Source organism: Micrasema longulum, unplaced genomic scaffold (genome assembly GCF_059751315.1).
Source record: "Micrasema longulum isolate JH-2025_06_02 unplaced genomic scaffold, ASM5975131v1 h1tg001332l, whole genome shotgun sequence".
Lineage (NCBI taxonomy): Eukaryota > Metazoa > Arthropoda > Insecta > Trichoptera > Brachycentridae > Micrasema > Micrasema longulum.
In genome coordinates, this window is record NW_028278518.1 from 44,828 (window position 1) to 58,913 (window position 14,086).

Sequence of the window (14,086 nt, forward strand, 5' to 3'; positions counted from 1 at the left end):
GAAAATAAAACTTTCTTAATAGTGTTACATAATTTTATTATTTTATAAAAAAAACACTACTACTGTTTTGGGAGAGCATACTCTCATCGACGGGTGATATAAAAAGGTATTTTATATCACCCGTCGATGGTAGATGTGCCCTCCCGAAACTGTAGTTGTGTTCTTGTAAAGTAAAAAAAATGTGTAATACTAATAACAAAGTTTTATTTTCACAATAATTTACACGATATCAACTCAAATCAGATGGGTCATAAGTGACCGGTTTTGAACTGGATTGTGGTCCCGCGATTAAGTTGTGGACGCACGAATCAGAGGTTCGAGGTTCAAATTCCACTCTTTGACTTTTAGAAAATAATAGGAACTCAAATATTTATTTTTTTTGAAAAATCCTGTAAATACCTTAACTTACATTGTGTTTTCATCTAGTAAAAATCGCTTTCTCTCTAATAATTTCTGAATTATTTTGTAAAATAAAAAAATGTTTCTTCTTAATTAATTCTTCCTTTCCTATGCTGACAAGCCTCTAAAATAGAGGCTTAGAGGATTATTTATTATTAAAAAGAGTAATAAAATCAACTAATAACAATGAAAATGAGATTCCAGGCGTCTATAATACAATACATTTTTTTTTGCACCACAGCAGGCCAGGTGGCCTAATTACAGTGGTGAATTACATTACAGAGCACCCAGGCTTGAGAAAAATCACATTTTTAATTTTTGTGTTCTCACCGGGAATCGAACCCAGAACCTTCCGTGCGTGAATCAAGCGTCTTGACCACTACACCACGGAGGCCGTCTACTGGGCTTATGGTATGTCATTGGCTGGTCGCAGTGTCTACTTAACACACTGTGTAACATTCACATTCGTCGATCTTAACTCCCTAGGGGATGAAATCCAGTATTTTATCTACAATCATTTGAACAAGCTTATATGCGGATGTTTTTATATATTGTAATAATAAGTTTTTTTTCAAGTATCAAATCGGTAATCGATAATGAAACGGTTATTCGCATCATTGGTAATAATTAGTGCTGTAACGATCACAATTCGTGGGTGCTCTAGCATGTGAAATAAAGCCGTTCGTTTCGATCCCAGGAGCAGATAGCGCGAGCCAAGATGGTGACGGGAAGGGCACAGCTTCAGGTTTGGTATCACGGGGAGAGGCGAGAGCTGGTGGTGGCTCTAATGGCTGCTGATGAACTGGCCGCTAGAGACGACTCCTTGGGATATGGATCGCTTCCAGAAGCGTATGCTCAACTCCGCTTGCTACCAGTGCAGTGAGTACCGACACTAAATTTAATTATTTATATTACTGAGTTTTTTTTGTTTTTACTACGTATTTAATTATGTTTTTTTAATATGTTTTTTTGCTGTATATGCTATATACGAGTAATCAAAGTACAAAAAGTATCCAACTTTTATTCATAAAACCAACATTTATTCAGATACAATTAAATGACACTAATACCCTTCAAAGTAGTCCCCTTGAGCTGCTACACACTTCTCCCGACGGTTCCGCCGCTGCCGAAGCAACGCTGGAAAGACTATTTTGGTATGACGCGCAGGTGGTCCGTCGCAATGTTCATGATGTTTTCCCTGGCCTGAAATTTGGTTCCTTTCCAAGGCATTTTCAGCTGGGGGAAAAGCTAGAAATCACAAGGAGCAAGATCAGGAGAGAAAGAAGGTTGACGAACCACAGGTGTGTTATGTTTGGCTAAGAAACTCCGTATCATGTGTGAAGAATGAACGGATGCATTATCATGATGAAGTTGCCGACTGCCATTTGCCTGCAAAGTCTGGCCATTTGCGTCTCACTGCATCACGAAGGTGATCAGAACCTCTCGGTAGTAGTCCTTGGTGACAATATTGCCGTGTGGAGCGTACTCATGATGAACCACGCCACTGGAGAAAAAAAGACGATTTTGAGGGCCTTCTGGATCGTGCTTAACTCTCCACTGATGAGCGGCCATCTTTGAAGCGGTTATAGCACTCCTTTATCTGCGTGGTGCCCATTACTTTGTCCCCAAACACTTTTTTAATTTTGCGGAAATTTTCCACTTGAAAATCTCCAAGCTTAAAATAAAAATTTATGCAGTAACGTTGTTCAACTTTTTCTGTCATTTTGTTAAAACTAAAATCCGACGAAAATAGCGTTCATCTAAGCTCCGCCCTCAAAGCGTTATTTGTTTTGCCCACGTTTTGCCAATAAAAAATATGCTCGTATACTTTTTTAACAGACCTCGTATATATATGGTAAATTAATGCATGATAGGGTTACGAATGATGAAATCAGGCGAGATTGTAAATCTGAGTCATGATAAGATTAAGAAATGGTCTCAGAGATGGTTTGGTCATGTAGAACGAATGGACGGCGAAAAAATGGTAAAACAAGTATATATTGCGGAAATGAACGATGACGTGAGACGAGGACGACCAAGTGAGACGTAGCATGATCAGATAAACCAAAATCTTAGGTCTGGTTATGTCAAAAGCAGACAGAACCAAAGGGCATGTATGACAAGATGTATGAATGTGGAAGAAGCTAGGAATGTATGCCAGGATAGACGTGTGTGGCGATCCATTATCTCTGACTACCCCTACGGGGAAATGGCGTGATGGTAGTAGTAGTGTATATATATATATATATATATATATATATACCATGTATTTTATTTTTACTACGTATGTAAAGAAATACCTACCTAGAAATAATGTCTAGGATTCCTTTATTTTTGAATTATGGAGCGCTTTTTAAATGTGATTGTGTGTTGACTTGTTGACGTCGTAACGGTGACTAGACAGTGGTTTTATTTTTTAACGGGGTTATCAATACCATTTTCCTAAGAAACCACTTTCTAGTCACCGTTACGACGACTGTCCACCGCATAACCGTTCACTACGGCCGTTAAGATACGGGCACCGCTGTCCTAGGAAACCCTAGCTTTAGTCAATCGGTGGCGCCCGAAGAGAAGATTGGTAATGGCGGCTGTCATTAAAGTGGTGAAAATATTAGAAAAATACTTTAGTTTGGTAATTAAAGAAAGATCGACAAATAAACTTTTAATGTCGTTTATTTGTTTTACAGTTAATGTTTGTAACTTTATGATAATGTAATTACTGTTTTATTTCTGAATATGAAAATGAAAATAAATCTTTTTTTTACTGAGCAACACAAATAGTTTGATTTTTCATCACCAAAAACTAGATGACAAATAGACTTATTGTCTTATAAGTATTTGACTTGGTTTTTATATGTGAATTTTACTATGTCTTACTACATTTATTACCTTTGTTTTGTGTCTTAGAATGGGGTAAATAACAGCCAAAGCATCTGTGTATAAATCTAAAATTTTATGTTTATAACATGACAATAAATACATAATTGAACAAAATACTTGTATTTATTAGTATTTTATTTAATTATTCTTTATTTTACTTTTTTTCACTTCATTATTATTATTGGTAAAACAACGTAACACAGTAGAAATAAAGGATTTCCTGTTGTTTCATTTAATTCTAAAGCTAATCTTAATTATTAAAAGAATTTAGTAAAAAATAATTAGATTGCCTTGTAATATTATGTTGAGAGGAGGGGGTATATAATAATGAAAGAGTGCTTGATTAAATATTCTATGTAGGTTTTATAGTTTTTAACAATTAAAGGATAACAATCCCCATAATTAAAGAAAATATTTTTAACCTATGTCTTAAATTAATTCATAATACTACGGACTTATAGCTAAACTTAATACTACCCAAAAACGATCTGGAGGCAGCAGCTTCCAGCTGCAAGGTGTAGCGTGGGTAGCTAAGGCGGCAGCATTTAGCTGCGGCGAGGACGCGCGGTTGGCGCGTTGGCAGCGTCGTGTCTGTGGACGACGCGTGGAGCTGCGTGTTGCAGGTGGAGTTGTTTGCGGCGGCAGCGTTCAGCTGCGGCGAAGGCGCACGGTTAGCGCGTAGGCGGACGTCTTGTCGACGACGCGTGAGGCTGCGTGTTGCAGGCAGAGTTGTTGTTTGGGGCGGCAGCGTCCAGCTGCGGCGGGGACGCATGGTTAGCGCGTAGGCGGACGTCTGCATGCTGAAAAATAATAAAATTAAGACGAATATCATATTTAGTTTGAACTACAATATACATCCAAGAAATATACTAGAGCGTCAAATAATTTAACTTACGAACAACTTAGGACTAATACAAAAAGAAACTGTTTTGTGTATACGGCGATAAAGTTCTACAATTCGCTTTCTAATGACTTTAATGATATACAAAGCATATAAATATATTAACAAAGTATATAAAGTGTTGAGTGTATCCAAACGCTTGCAGACTGGCTGGATTTGCTCCCTAGGGAGTTATTCATATTTAAATTTGTTGCAACAGAAAGGGAAAACATTTTTGAAAAGAGATATGGAAGTCTAGGCATTTACATTTAAGTGGCCGCTTAAACCAGCCAATGACAGGCCATAAGCCTTGTAAATGTCTAGACTTCTATATGCCCTTCTCAAAAATGTTTTCCCTCTCTGTTGCAACAAATACATATATATATATATATATATATGTATATGTATATGTAAATATGTATATAAATATATATCTATATATATACTTTTAAAAAAACACCTTAAATAAACTACTGTTCTTACAGTCCATGAGACAAGTAAAATGCGATGTTATTGTATCGACTTTAAATAGTGTCATAATACAGGGTGTTCATCAAACCCTGTCACATCCAAAACTACGATGATCAGTATTAGCAAAGTAGATAGGAATAATTTATTTTTTCTCATATCTGAGTATTTCTGTGCCGTAATTCACTACTGTGATTAAGCTTCTTGGATCACTTCTTCTTCTAGTGCCTTGCCGGGTCCCCCCGACGTTGGTAATCACTACAGCGAAAGGATATGTATCTGTCCTGCGCTACTTTTATATTTCGCAGCCAGGACGACTGCTTATTGCTGTACTCGCCGTAGTGATTCCTGAGAAAAAAATTCCTGAGAAGGCAACGGAAAACCTGAGTGGTTTTCCGTTGCCTTCTCTGGTGGATTTTTCTGTCGAGGTTACCTTCCCTTAGCTGGTTAGTTTTGGTTTTGAAGCTCCAGAAACTCGCCTTTCATCCTCTCGTTATCTGTTGTAATAACACCGCTATGAGTGTGATCCTATTGCCCAGGGTTTGTGACGTGGACGTTAACGAGTTGGACTAGTCAGTAGTGCTGCTGATGGAATGCAACTGGGCGTTTGCAGCATTTTATAGAATCGCATCCTCAAGCAGATGTGACTCAGTGCGACCCTACTGACAGTTCGAACCCCGGTGGTGAACCCTAGACTACTAGGTGCAGATAATAACAAAATGAGATATCCAATTCGATTTTCGGTAAGGCAAATCATCAATAATCAAATTATTGTGTCATTGAGTCAACACTACTCCGAATCCCGCACTTAAGGAAAATGAATGATTCTCTCTTCAATTTTCAGTATTTGTGAATAGGAGTTTGTCATAATTACAGAGATAATAGTGGCGTGATGCAGACTGCCGTAGCACCTGCTTCCCAGGGCCCCATATGGAACGCCACCCTCACGTTCTCCGGAGTGTCGGGGGCTGAACTGGCTGGTAGGGGTCTTCAGGTCAACCTGTGGGACCTCGTGCCGCAAGCTGAACCGGTCTTTCTTGGGGAATGCACGGTAAAGAAATAAAATTATCAACACAGAAATATTACAAATGTAATTTTTATGATTCCATCGGGGAATAAAATTTATGCAACTTGTGTATAAAACAAATATTAAAGGAAACACAATATTTTTTGTACCGCTTCTCCTATTTTATTGAAAACTCCACCCTAAAATAACACCTAAACCATTTTTCTTTATTTTTTTAAAAACCGCACATCCGGAAAATAGTGTCACAACTAAAGAAACTGGTTTTTACAGAAGAGTAGTTAGTTACCCACACCCGCGCTATCAGTAAACTAACTTTCGCAAAAAACAAAGGCACAACGTAAACTTACCTCACTTATGTGCTAGTTTTAAATATTTTCAATGATAAAAATGTCGTAATGGCCATTATAATTTCTTAAATTTTTCAAAAAAAAAAAGTATAAAGTTCTAATTTCTGCTTCTAAGGCCACAAATATTCCCCGTTATTTGTGTATGTACGAAATATATTAAGGAACATTTCTGCAATGGTATTTAACTCAAAAAATATATTTTTGGATTTGTGCTTTTATTATCGCTTAGGTGCGACATACACGCTCATGAACCATTTACAAAAATAACAACATATTTACATGGTAAGAAATATATTTATTTCAAAAACAACATTATATCAAAGATGCGTAACAACCAAAAAACTTTAGTATCATACAAATAATAACTAAAACTCAACCTTACAAAAAAAAGTGTATATGTTATGAATTATGTTCAAACTAGATAAAATGTTACAAATATGTTTAAAAAAACAGTGTATAAAGAGAAGAGAAGAAACTTATTGTAAATTGCTGAAATTAAATGGTGTTAAAACATTTTCATTTTAATTTAAATTATAGTAAAACACCCAAGGGTATTTTTTACTAATTTAAAATAAGCTTTTTGTATTTCGTGGAACAGATGAACATTTGATTTTTATATCAGGTGGATTTGGAGAAAGCTTTCCTCGATGACCGCGCTGTATGGTATCGGTTGGAGGACCCTAAAGGACTCCGGGGAGGAAACTCCTCGGGACGATCTCCGGGACTCTCTCCCAGAGGATCTCTGTCTGGAGCTCCTGGAACTCCAAGAAGGGACTTTGCAGGGCAGAGATCAATTTCAGGTATTAATAATTTCGTATGAATAATATTGACTATGATAACCTCTATAAAGTAATTATATTTGTGGTGTCAAAAAGATGTTTTATTTATTAATTTACTCTTGCATTTCTGTACATAATTAACTTTTTATGCCAAAAACATATTTATACTGAAGTCACCATATTTCATGAAACAACAAAAAAATATATTATGTTAATTTATATTATACGAGCTGAACCCGAAAATGCTTCGCTTTTGCTAGATTGAAATGTATACACGTATGTATATATATTTTTTTTATTTATCTAAAAGTATATAAAAAGTAAAATACAAGTTATTACGTCCCACTGAACTGCATAAAATGCAGCTCGTCAGCAGGTGCTTATAGTTAAGTTCAAATATAAATACATAATCCTATTTCTTAAATTCTATAACATATAAAAAAAAAACTCTTATTAGTATGGAAAAAAAGAAAATATGAATTTCCATGTGCTTCGGAAATATGTTACACGTAGAGAGAAAAAAATTGTCCAAATAAAAAAGAAAAACACAAAAAAATCATGTCCAAAAGCCAGATTTTCAGCATAAGTCTTTCTCTTGAGCCTAATAAATGTTTTTGTTTTTTTTAATATTTAATGGGAGCATATTATATATTTTTGGTATATTGTACTCTAGTCTTCTTTTCCCGTATTGACTATTGAATTTATGGAGAACTAGCCCTGGTTGAGGACCAAAAGTAGTATTGAATTTTTTTTTTTGATATTTTTTGCATTCCAAATAATCAAAAAGGCAGCTTTTTAGACCCCTTTCATTTCGTAATTCGAAAAAAAACAAAATCGGTCCACCCTAATGCAGATATACATTTTTATTTTTGTGTTTCTAGGTAGTCTTCTAAGTAGGTACCTAGGTACTTGTTTATGGTTAAATTCCAAAATTAATAATAATTTATTTTCACATATATCGAGGCTTTACTGACAGAATGCATTTAGTCGTAAAAACAAGTTCCGAGATAATCACATTTAAACCTTTTTTTATTTTTTCAACGCAATTTTTCTTTTAACAGAGTTATCTTTCTTTATTCTAGGCATAGCATAAAATTTTTAATCAACATCTTGCATTTATATTTCAAAATATTTTAAACATATAAATACTGTTAGCTGAATGCATTCTGTCAGTATACCCTCGGTATACCATTTTTTTTTTTTGCAAATGTCAAGCTCTGCTCTTCTCACCAACAGGAGTGTACTTTATGCAGGAATAAAATTTTCCAAAATGTGTTTAATGTCAGTCGATATTATTCAGTCAGAATTATCAAAAATCGAGAAAAAAGAAATAAATTTGTAGAAATTATACGGAATTTAAGAAAATAATCTGATTTAAATCCACAACAAAATTAGTGTTGTTTGTAAACATTCAATTACAATATTTTTTTGTATCCTAAAAAATAACATCCTCCCAATTTTTACTACATGTATTCTCATCGAACGCAACCTTCGTGATGGATGAATAAAACATTTACCATCTAATTTGTTTTTTTACTTATTCAATTGTAGATATTTTTTCGATTTTTTAGAATATACATAAGAGGTAAAACAGGGAATTAAAAAATAATAATAATTACATAGCAATGAAATATGTACATATTAACAGTAAGAATAGTTAACAAAAATACCACAAATTAAAGTTAATTTTTAAAAAAACTTCCCAAATAATACCATATTACGGAAAGAAAATTTATGTAAAATTTTTGCGCGATTACGTCCAGTATTGTGCCCATTATACTCGTATTATTTTTAATCAGAAAATGAACTGTGTGAATTTTCTTCTGATCGCTTTTTAATCTAGACACAGAGAATACATTGCAATTTTTTTTGTATTTTAGGTTAGACTTAACCACTCCTTTATATAATTCAATTTATAGTTCAAGTATCTTTTACTGTGAATGACAAAATATTTCATAGTCGGACCGCATGACAATACCATAAATGTGGACTGCAAAAATCCTTCATTTAAAAAAATCTTGATTATTTCAGATGACGTAGACTCCATTGGTGAATGTACTTCTCTGCTTCATCCTGACCACGCCTGGACAGCAGGATCTCGTCGAGGGTCCTCCCAATCGGAGACTCTCGAGGTGGAGGTCTACCAGCTTGGAAAGGACTTCTCCCGCTCTCTGCCTGGCTCCAGGCGGTCGTCGTTCCAGCAACAACAAGAGAAAGGTGGGAAAATTAAATATAAATTAATCTCAATAAACTGATAGAAATCTAAATGGAAACAGACAAGCTTTTTAGAAAAGAATATAAACGTTCACGCATTTACAAAATGTGTGACGCAATAATGTAATTATTATGCTTATACATCCACCGTTTTGCCATTACTTAATTCGGAAAAATATTTCGTTCATTTTTGAATAGTTTGCAATATAAACTAGTTCGCGAAAGTTTACTTTGAAATATTATTAAATATTACATATATATCATATAATATATTAAATATAACATGCTAGTAAGTAAAAAAAAAAATCTGTATTTAGTATTTAAGATTATGTGATTTTTTTTAATAAATGAAAAAACATAATTCTAATGAATAAAATTTAGTTTGGACCCTTAACCATGGACAGAGTCAAAAAATTTCATTCATCGTGAAAAGTTTTCGGGAATTTAAAAAATAATGTTTTGTAGAATACGTATTTAAACAAAAGCTAATATAATTAGTTTGTCACAAAATATACTAAATGGCTTTTTTGCAGCTCAAAAATGTTAAAGTTCTAACTCGTATATATATTTCTCTCTTTATTGTTATTTTCTTTACACTGCTTCCAACAGCATCCGGAAGCGTAGACCTAGACATACCCGCTCCTGTATACAGACCGGAAAGGAGACGATCCTCCGTTGCCAGGCCGAGGGATCCTGACGAGATCCTCAGAAGCTTGAAGCAAGTCAGAGGGGAGCTGGGCAGGACAATGAGTCTCTCTGGCAAGCAGTCGAGACGTAAGAACCCCCTACCTAACCTTTATCTTGTACAGTTAACTGAATGATAATACACACTTTATATTTTATTTCACGTACACTTCGAGTCACTTAGTGGGCACCCATAACTTTACACAGAGTTTAATCACTTTACTAATGTAAATTAATTGATTTTTGTAATATTACGTTGTGTTTGGATTTAAAGCTTTCAACTAAGAATGTAAGTAACAGCTTTTTATCTCGTTTGAATGACAAATAAAAAATATTTTAATACGTTGTATGCTAAACCTTTATCGTGCTGAATTAAAATTATCATGATTAATTATTATCAAACGAAACCGATGATGAAAATGCTACTTTCGTTCAGTTCAATCAGAATGTCTATTATAAAGGCTTTTATGGTTAGATACAAATAAATCCAATAAACAAATTAATGTTTAGTAAGATAGGAAAGGTTTTTCAATTCATGGATCTTTCTTGCAATGATTTTTCATTAATATTTATACACCCAGGTCGGTTGAAAAATATCAGTTCTTAACAATAAACGTGTTATATTACTTAGTGATTTTAAAAAATTTGTACCGAGGACTACAAAATTAACCTTTTTATATGAAATTTTGAATAAAAATAAATTGGTTGTTATTTGAAATCTTAAAATATACAGTAAATAGTTGAACTTGATACGATTTACCAATGTTTTACGTTTTTGTGTTAGAATGTCTCTCTTAAAATGAGAATCGAAATTACGGCTATTGGTGAAACAATGATCTAATTTTAATCTTTATTCTTAAATTTAATATTGTTGTCAATGTATAATCTTCCATTTCTTCTCGAGGCAGTTTTTCCAGCTCCATCTTTTTTACCTTTTTAAAAGCGACATAATTGCATGTTTACTTATCTAAAACCAAGCTATTATAATTTGAATATTTCTTATGAACTTAATTACAACAGTTGCATGCCTCCTTTTGTGTGAAATATTTGTAAAATAATTATCATATCGTGATCTTATTTTTGTGATGAAAGCGATTTTATTAATTACATATATTTAAACAAATAAATATATCAGACCTACTTAAATAAAAACTATATTTAATCTTACATTATGTAAAACACACAAAATTGTTGGATTTGGTCATATGGATAGTGATATTTATTTATTGATTGATTAAAAAATTATGAATGCAATATACCTACCATATGTATTTATCAAATATTAAAACACTTATTTTAGTACCAACCTTAACATGAAGTAGATTATTGTTTAGACTTTTTGTTTTATAAATTCATTCATTAAGAATATGTGTAATTAATAAAATTCCAAATATTAATGATACATTTTGACACCTTGTCTTGTATTTCAATATTAAAAAATGCATAAAAAGAAGTGGCGTGAATAATTCTAGTCAATATAAGAAAATGTGAAAATGTTTCATGTTTGTGTAAAAAATGCACTTACACAAATACTGTACATAATCACATGATTTACGATGTGTCAATTTCCGATCATCGATATTGCATTTTGATAGCATGTCCGGATAGCTGAAGATCTAATGCGATTTATTAAAATAATGCATTATTCTAGCACACAAGACCGAGGAAGGATAGATACTCCTGCACTTGCATATAATAACCTATTTATCTCATTCTTTCTTTTAATTGTCTCTGCTAAGCTGCGGACCTCTAGCCCAGCGGTAAGGTCACCAAGTTTTTGAAAATCACCCTTGCCTGTCTGTTGTTTTGTCATTCGACTCGCATTCTGTCCTCTGTTTCCTCTGTTGTACCAACCCTTCTATCCCCCCTGCTACTGCCACATTGCTTCACTATCGTCTGACCATTTCATGACGGAGTCGGTACATCGTCTAATCAAGCGTCCAACTTCATGCATACCTCGTACCACATCTGTGAAGCATCAACAATGTTTACTCATTTATCATATCTAATTGTTTTACAGTGCAACATTTTTCATCGAGTGAACTATTATTTTTTAACTCGTTATTGATTTATCAAAAAAATCTAAAGCCTAATTATTTGGAAATTACAGAATAAGATACAGTTTAATTTATATATAAATAAGTATGTTTGGGAAGAAAGATGTTAACATTTACTTTCAATAAAAAATGAATAGATTCGATATAACGTAAATGGGTATCTTTTTATATTACTGCCAACGCAAAATAAAAATTATAACTTCCAATGAAAAATGCTTGTATGTTCTTTTATTAAAAATATTCCAACAATAGATTTCGCTCGTTTTTTCCATATTTTCATTATCTATAGTGGGGCAAAATGCATGCAAATTTATAATTCAAGCCATGCATACATAGAGAATCGAAAAATGTCTAACATGAGTATGGAAGTACTTATAGGAATAATAGTGATTGTCATCAATTATGTAAAATGAAAAAAAAACTTAAAAAGATACCTATTATTATAAATTAATGGTTGTGTTTTGGAAACATTATCAGATATTAAACGTTATCTTTCTGTTTTCTAAGACAGTTTTTTATGACTCGATGAGAATGTAGAAAAGATTGGACAAATCACAAAAAAAACTCATAGTTACACACTTAAGATTAATCATATCGATATGCAGACGCAAACAATTACAGATTTTAAGTCATTTATAATACACCGGAACCTCTTTTTACGTGATGACACGTTCCACGCAGTACCGTGTAAAAAAAACTTGCTTAAAAATAAACTAAAAAAATAACAGTTGTGGATAGCATTTGTTGTAAAAAAATCATTTAAGGATTTTAAAAAAATATACTGTTCATTGTACCTTAAATTGATTAAAATATACAACATGACAACAAAATACATTTAAAAATCACAAAAAAGGTTATTCACTACCCCTCATATAATATATCATACGCCTTAGTAATAGAGCGATGTATGGAATCTCAACAACGTATAGTATTTATATAATTTAGATTGATAAAATACAGTTTAAAAAAAAACTTTGTTGTTCCGAAACTATTTTAAAAAGGTTCCAGTGTATACTCGTATGTCTTCAAGCTTAATAATTTATTGTAATTTTTTGCACACACTCGCATCGATTCGATTGTTTTACAGTGAAACCGTTTAAATTTTCTACATATTTTTGTTTTCATGATGTTGTGCTCCTTGTCTGATGCTGCGGGCACCATGTTGTAGGTAAGAGTAGCTTCCGAGGGGCGGCGAGCCCCCTCGCGGGGCCGGGGGACGAGACGCCCCCTGAGCCGGGCCCCGGACAGCTGATACCCAAGGGCAGGCCCCCCTTGGCCCATTCCCAGCTCAAACTGGCGCTGCAAATGTCTAAGGGTCAACTAGAAGTGGAGGTAATATTTTTTTGCCTGCCGTCTTCGGACGTACAGTTTACGAATATGACAAATAATTTATAAAAAAAGAAAAGGTACGGGCACAGATAATTTCATTTTGTTACTCTTTCTAAAAAAAAAACACTGAAATCGGTTCAGTTTTGAGGTTTGAAAAACGAAACTGCGAAACGTCGATTTTGTCGATATTAGTTGGACAAAATCAGTCAGTCGTGTCGCTGTATTTTTCGCACTGTATCGAGAAGGCTTCTGCGAGAGAGGAACAGAAAGACAATGTTCAAATACCTATTGGTCAAAATTACTAACCTACCGCTAGTAATTCTAACCTACCGCTTATCCTCTTATTTTTTCTTTTCTTTTATTCAGGAAACATACGGTACAGTTACATAGTTTTTAGTTTGCACAGTTAGACTTAACTCTTATGGACCAGTGAAGTTTCCATATTTTATTATATTTATATCAAAGGTTATTAATTATTTTTTAAGTACAAAAAGGAGAAGAAAAAAAACATAGATGGAAGTAGTTTAAAAATAAAAATCAATGTAAATAAGTTATTTAGAAGCTTTAAGTTAGTATTTACAAATTGAAATAAAATTAAAAACGAATAAGAAAAACAAACTATACTAATTATTATCCAACGAGGGGAGGTGAATATTTCAGACTCCCAAAAACAAGAATCTAGGAAACTCGGAATAATCGATACCATTAAGGACTAAAGATCTTTAATGAGTTGCCAAAAGAGATAAGGGATGCTGGGTCTATCGCATTATTTCGTGGGATGGTGAAGGTTTTCATAACTAGATTGTCGTCAGAGAGAGTCTGAATTTGAAATATTTAAAAAATAATCCTCATTCTTTTCCTTATAAATGGCATGAAAAAAAATATTAAAAAATCATGAAGCATACAGTATAGGGTAGAATTATATATGAAATAGCACATTCATCGGACCACGTACAGCGAAAAGATTTATTAAATGGATTATGGAACAACAAGTGGATGCTGATTTTTCGAACAAAATCATT

At 33.4% G+C, this 14,086-nt stretch overlaps 1 protein-coding gene across 1 annotated transcript in view; it reads left to right on the top strand.

Annotated features, from left to right (window-relative positions):
* Positions 1-14,086, top strand: part of LOC148275850 (regulating synaptic membrane exocytosis protein 2-like) — a 65,534-nt gene that overhangs the window by 41,384 nt on the left and 10,064 nt on the right. Inside the window, exons 5-10 of the mRNA XM_088235118.1 lie at positions 1,097-1,278; positions 5,504-5,678; positions 6,624-6,801; positions 8,812-8,997; positions 9,604-9,768; positions 12,904-13,067. Coding sequence (XP_088091244.1) covers positions 1,097-1,278; positions 5,504-5,678; positions 6,624-6,801; positions 8,812-8,997; positions 9,604-9,768; positions 12,904-13,067 — 1,050 coding nt within the window. The remainder of the gene's footprint in view (positions 1-1,096; positions 1,279-5,503; positions 5,679-6,623; positions 6,802-8,811; positions 8,998-9,603; positions 9,769-12,903; positions 13,068-14,086) is intronic.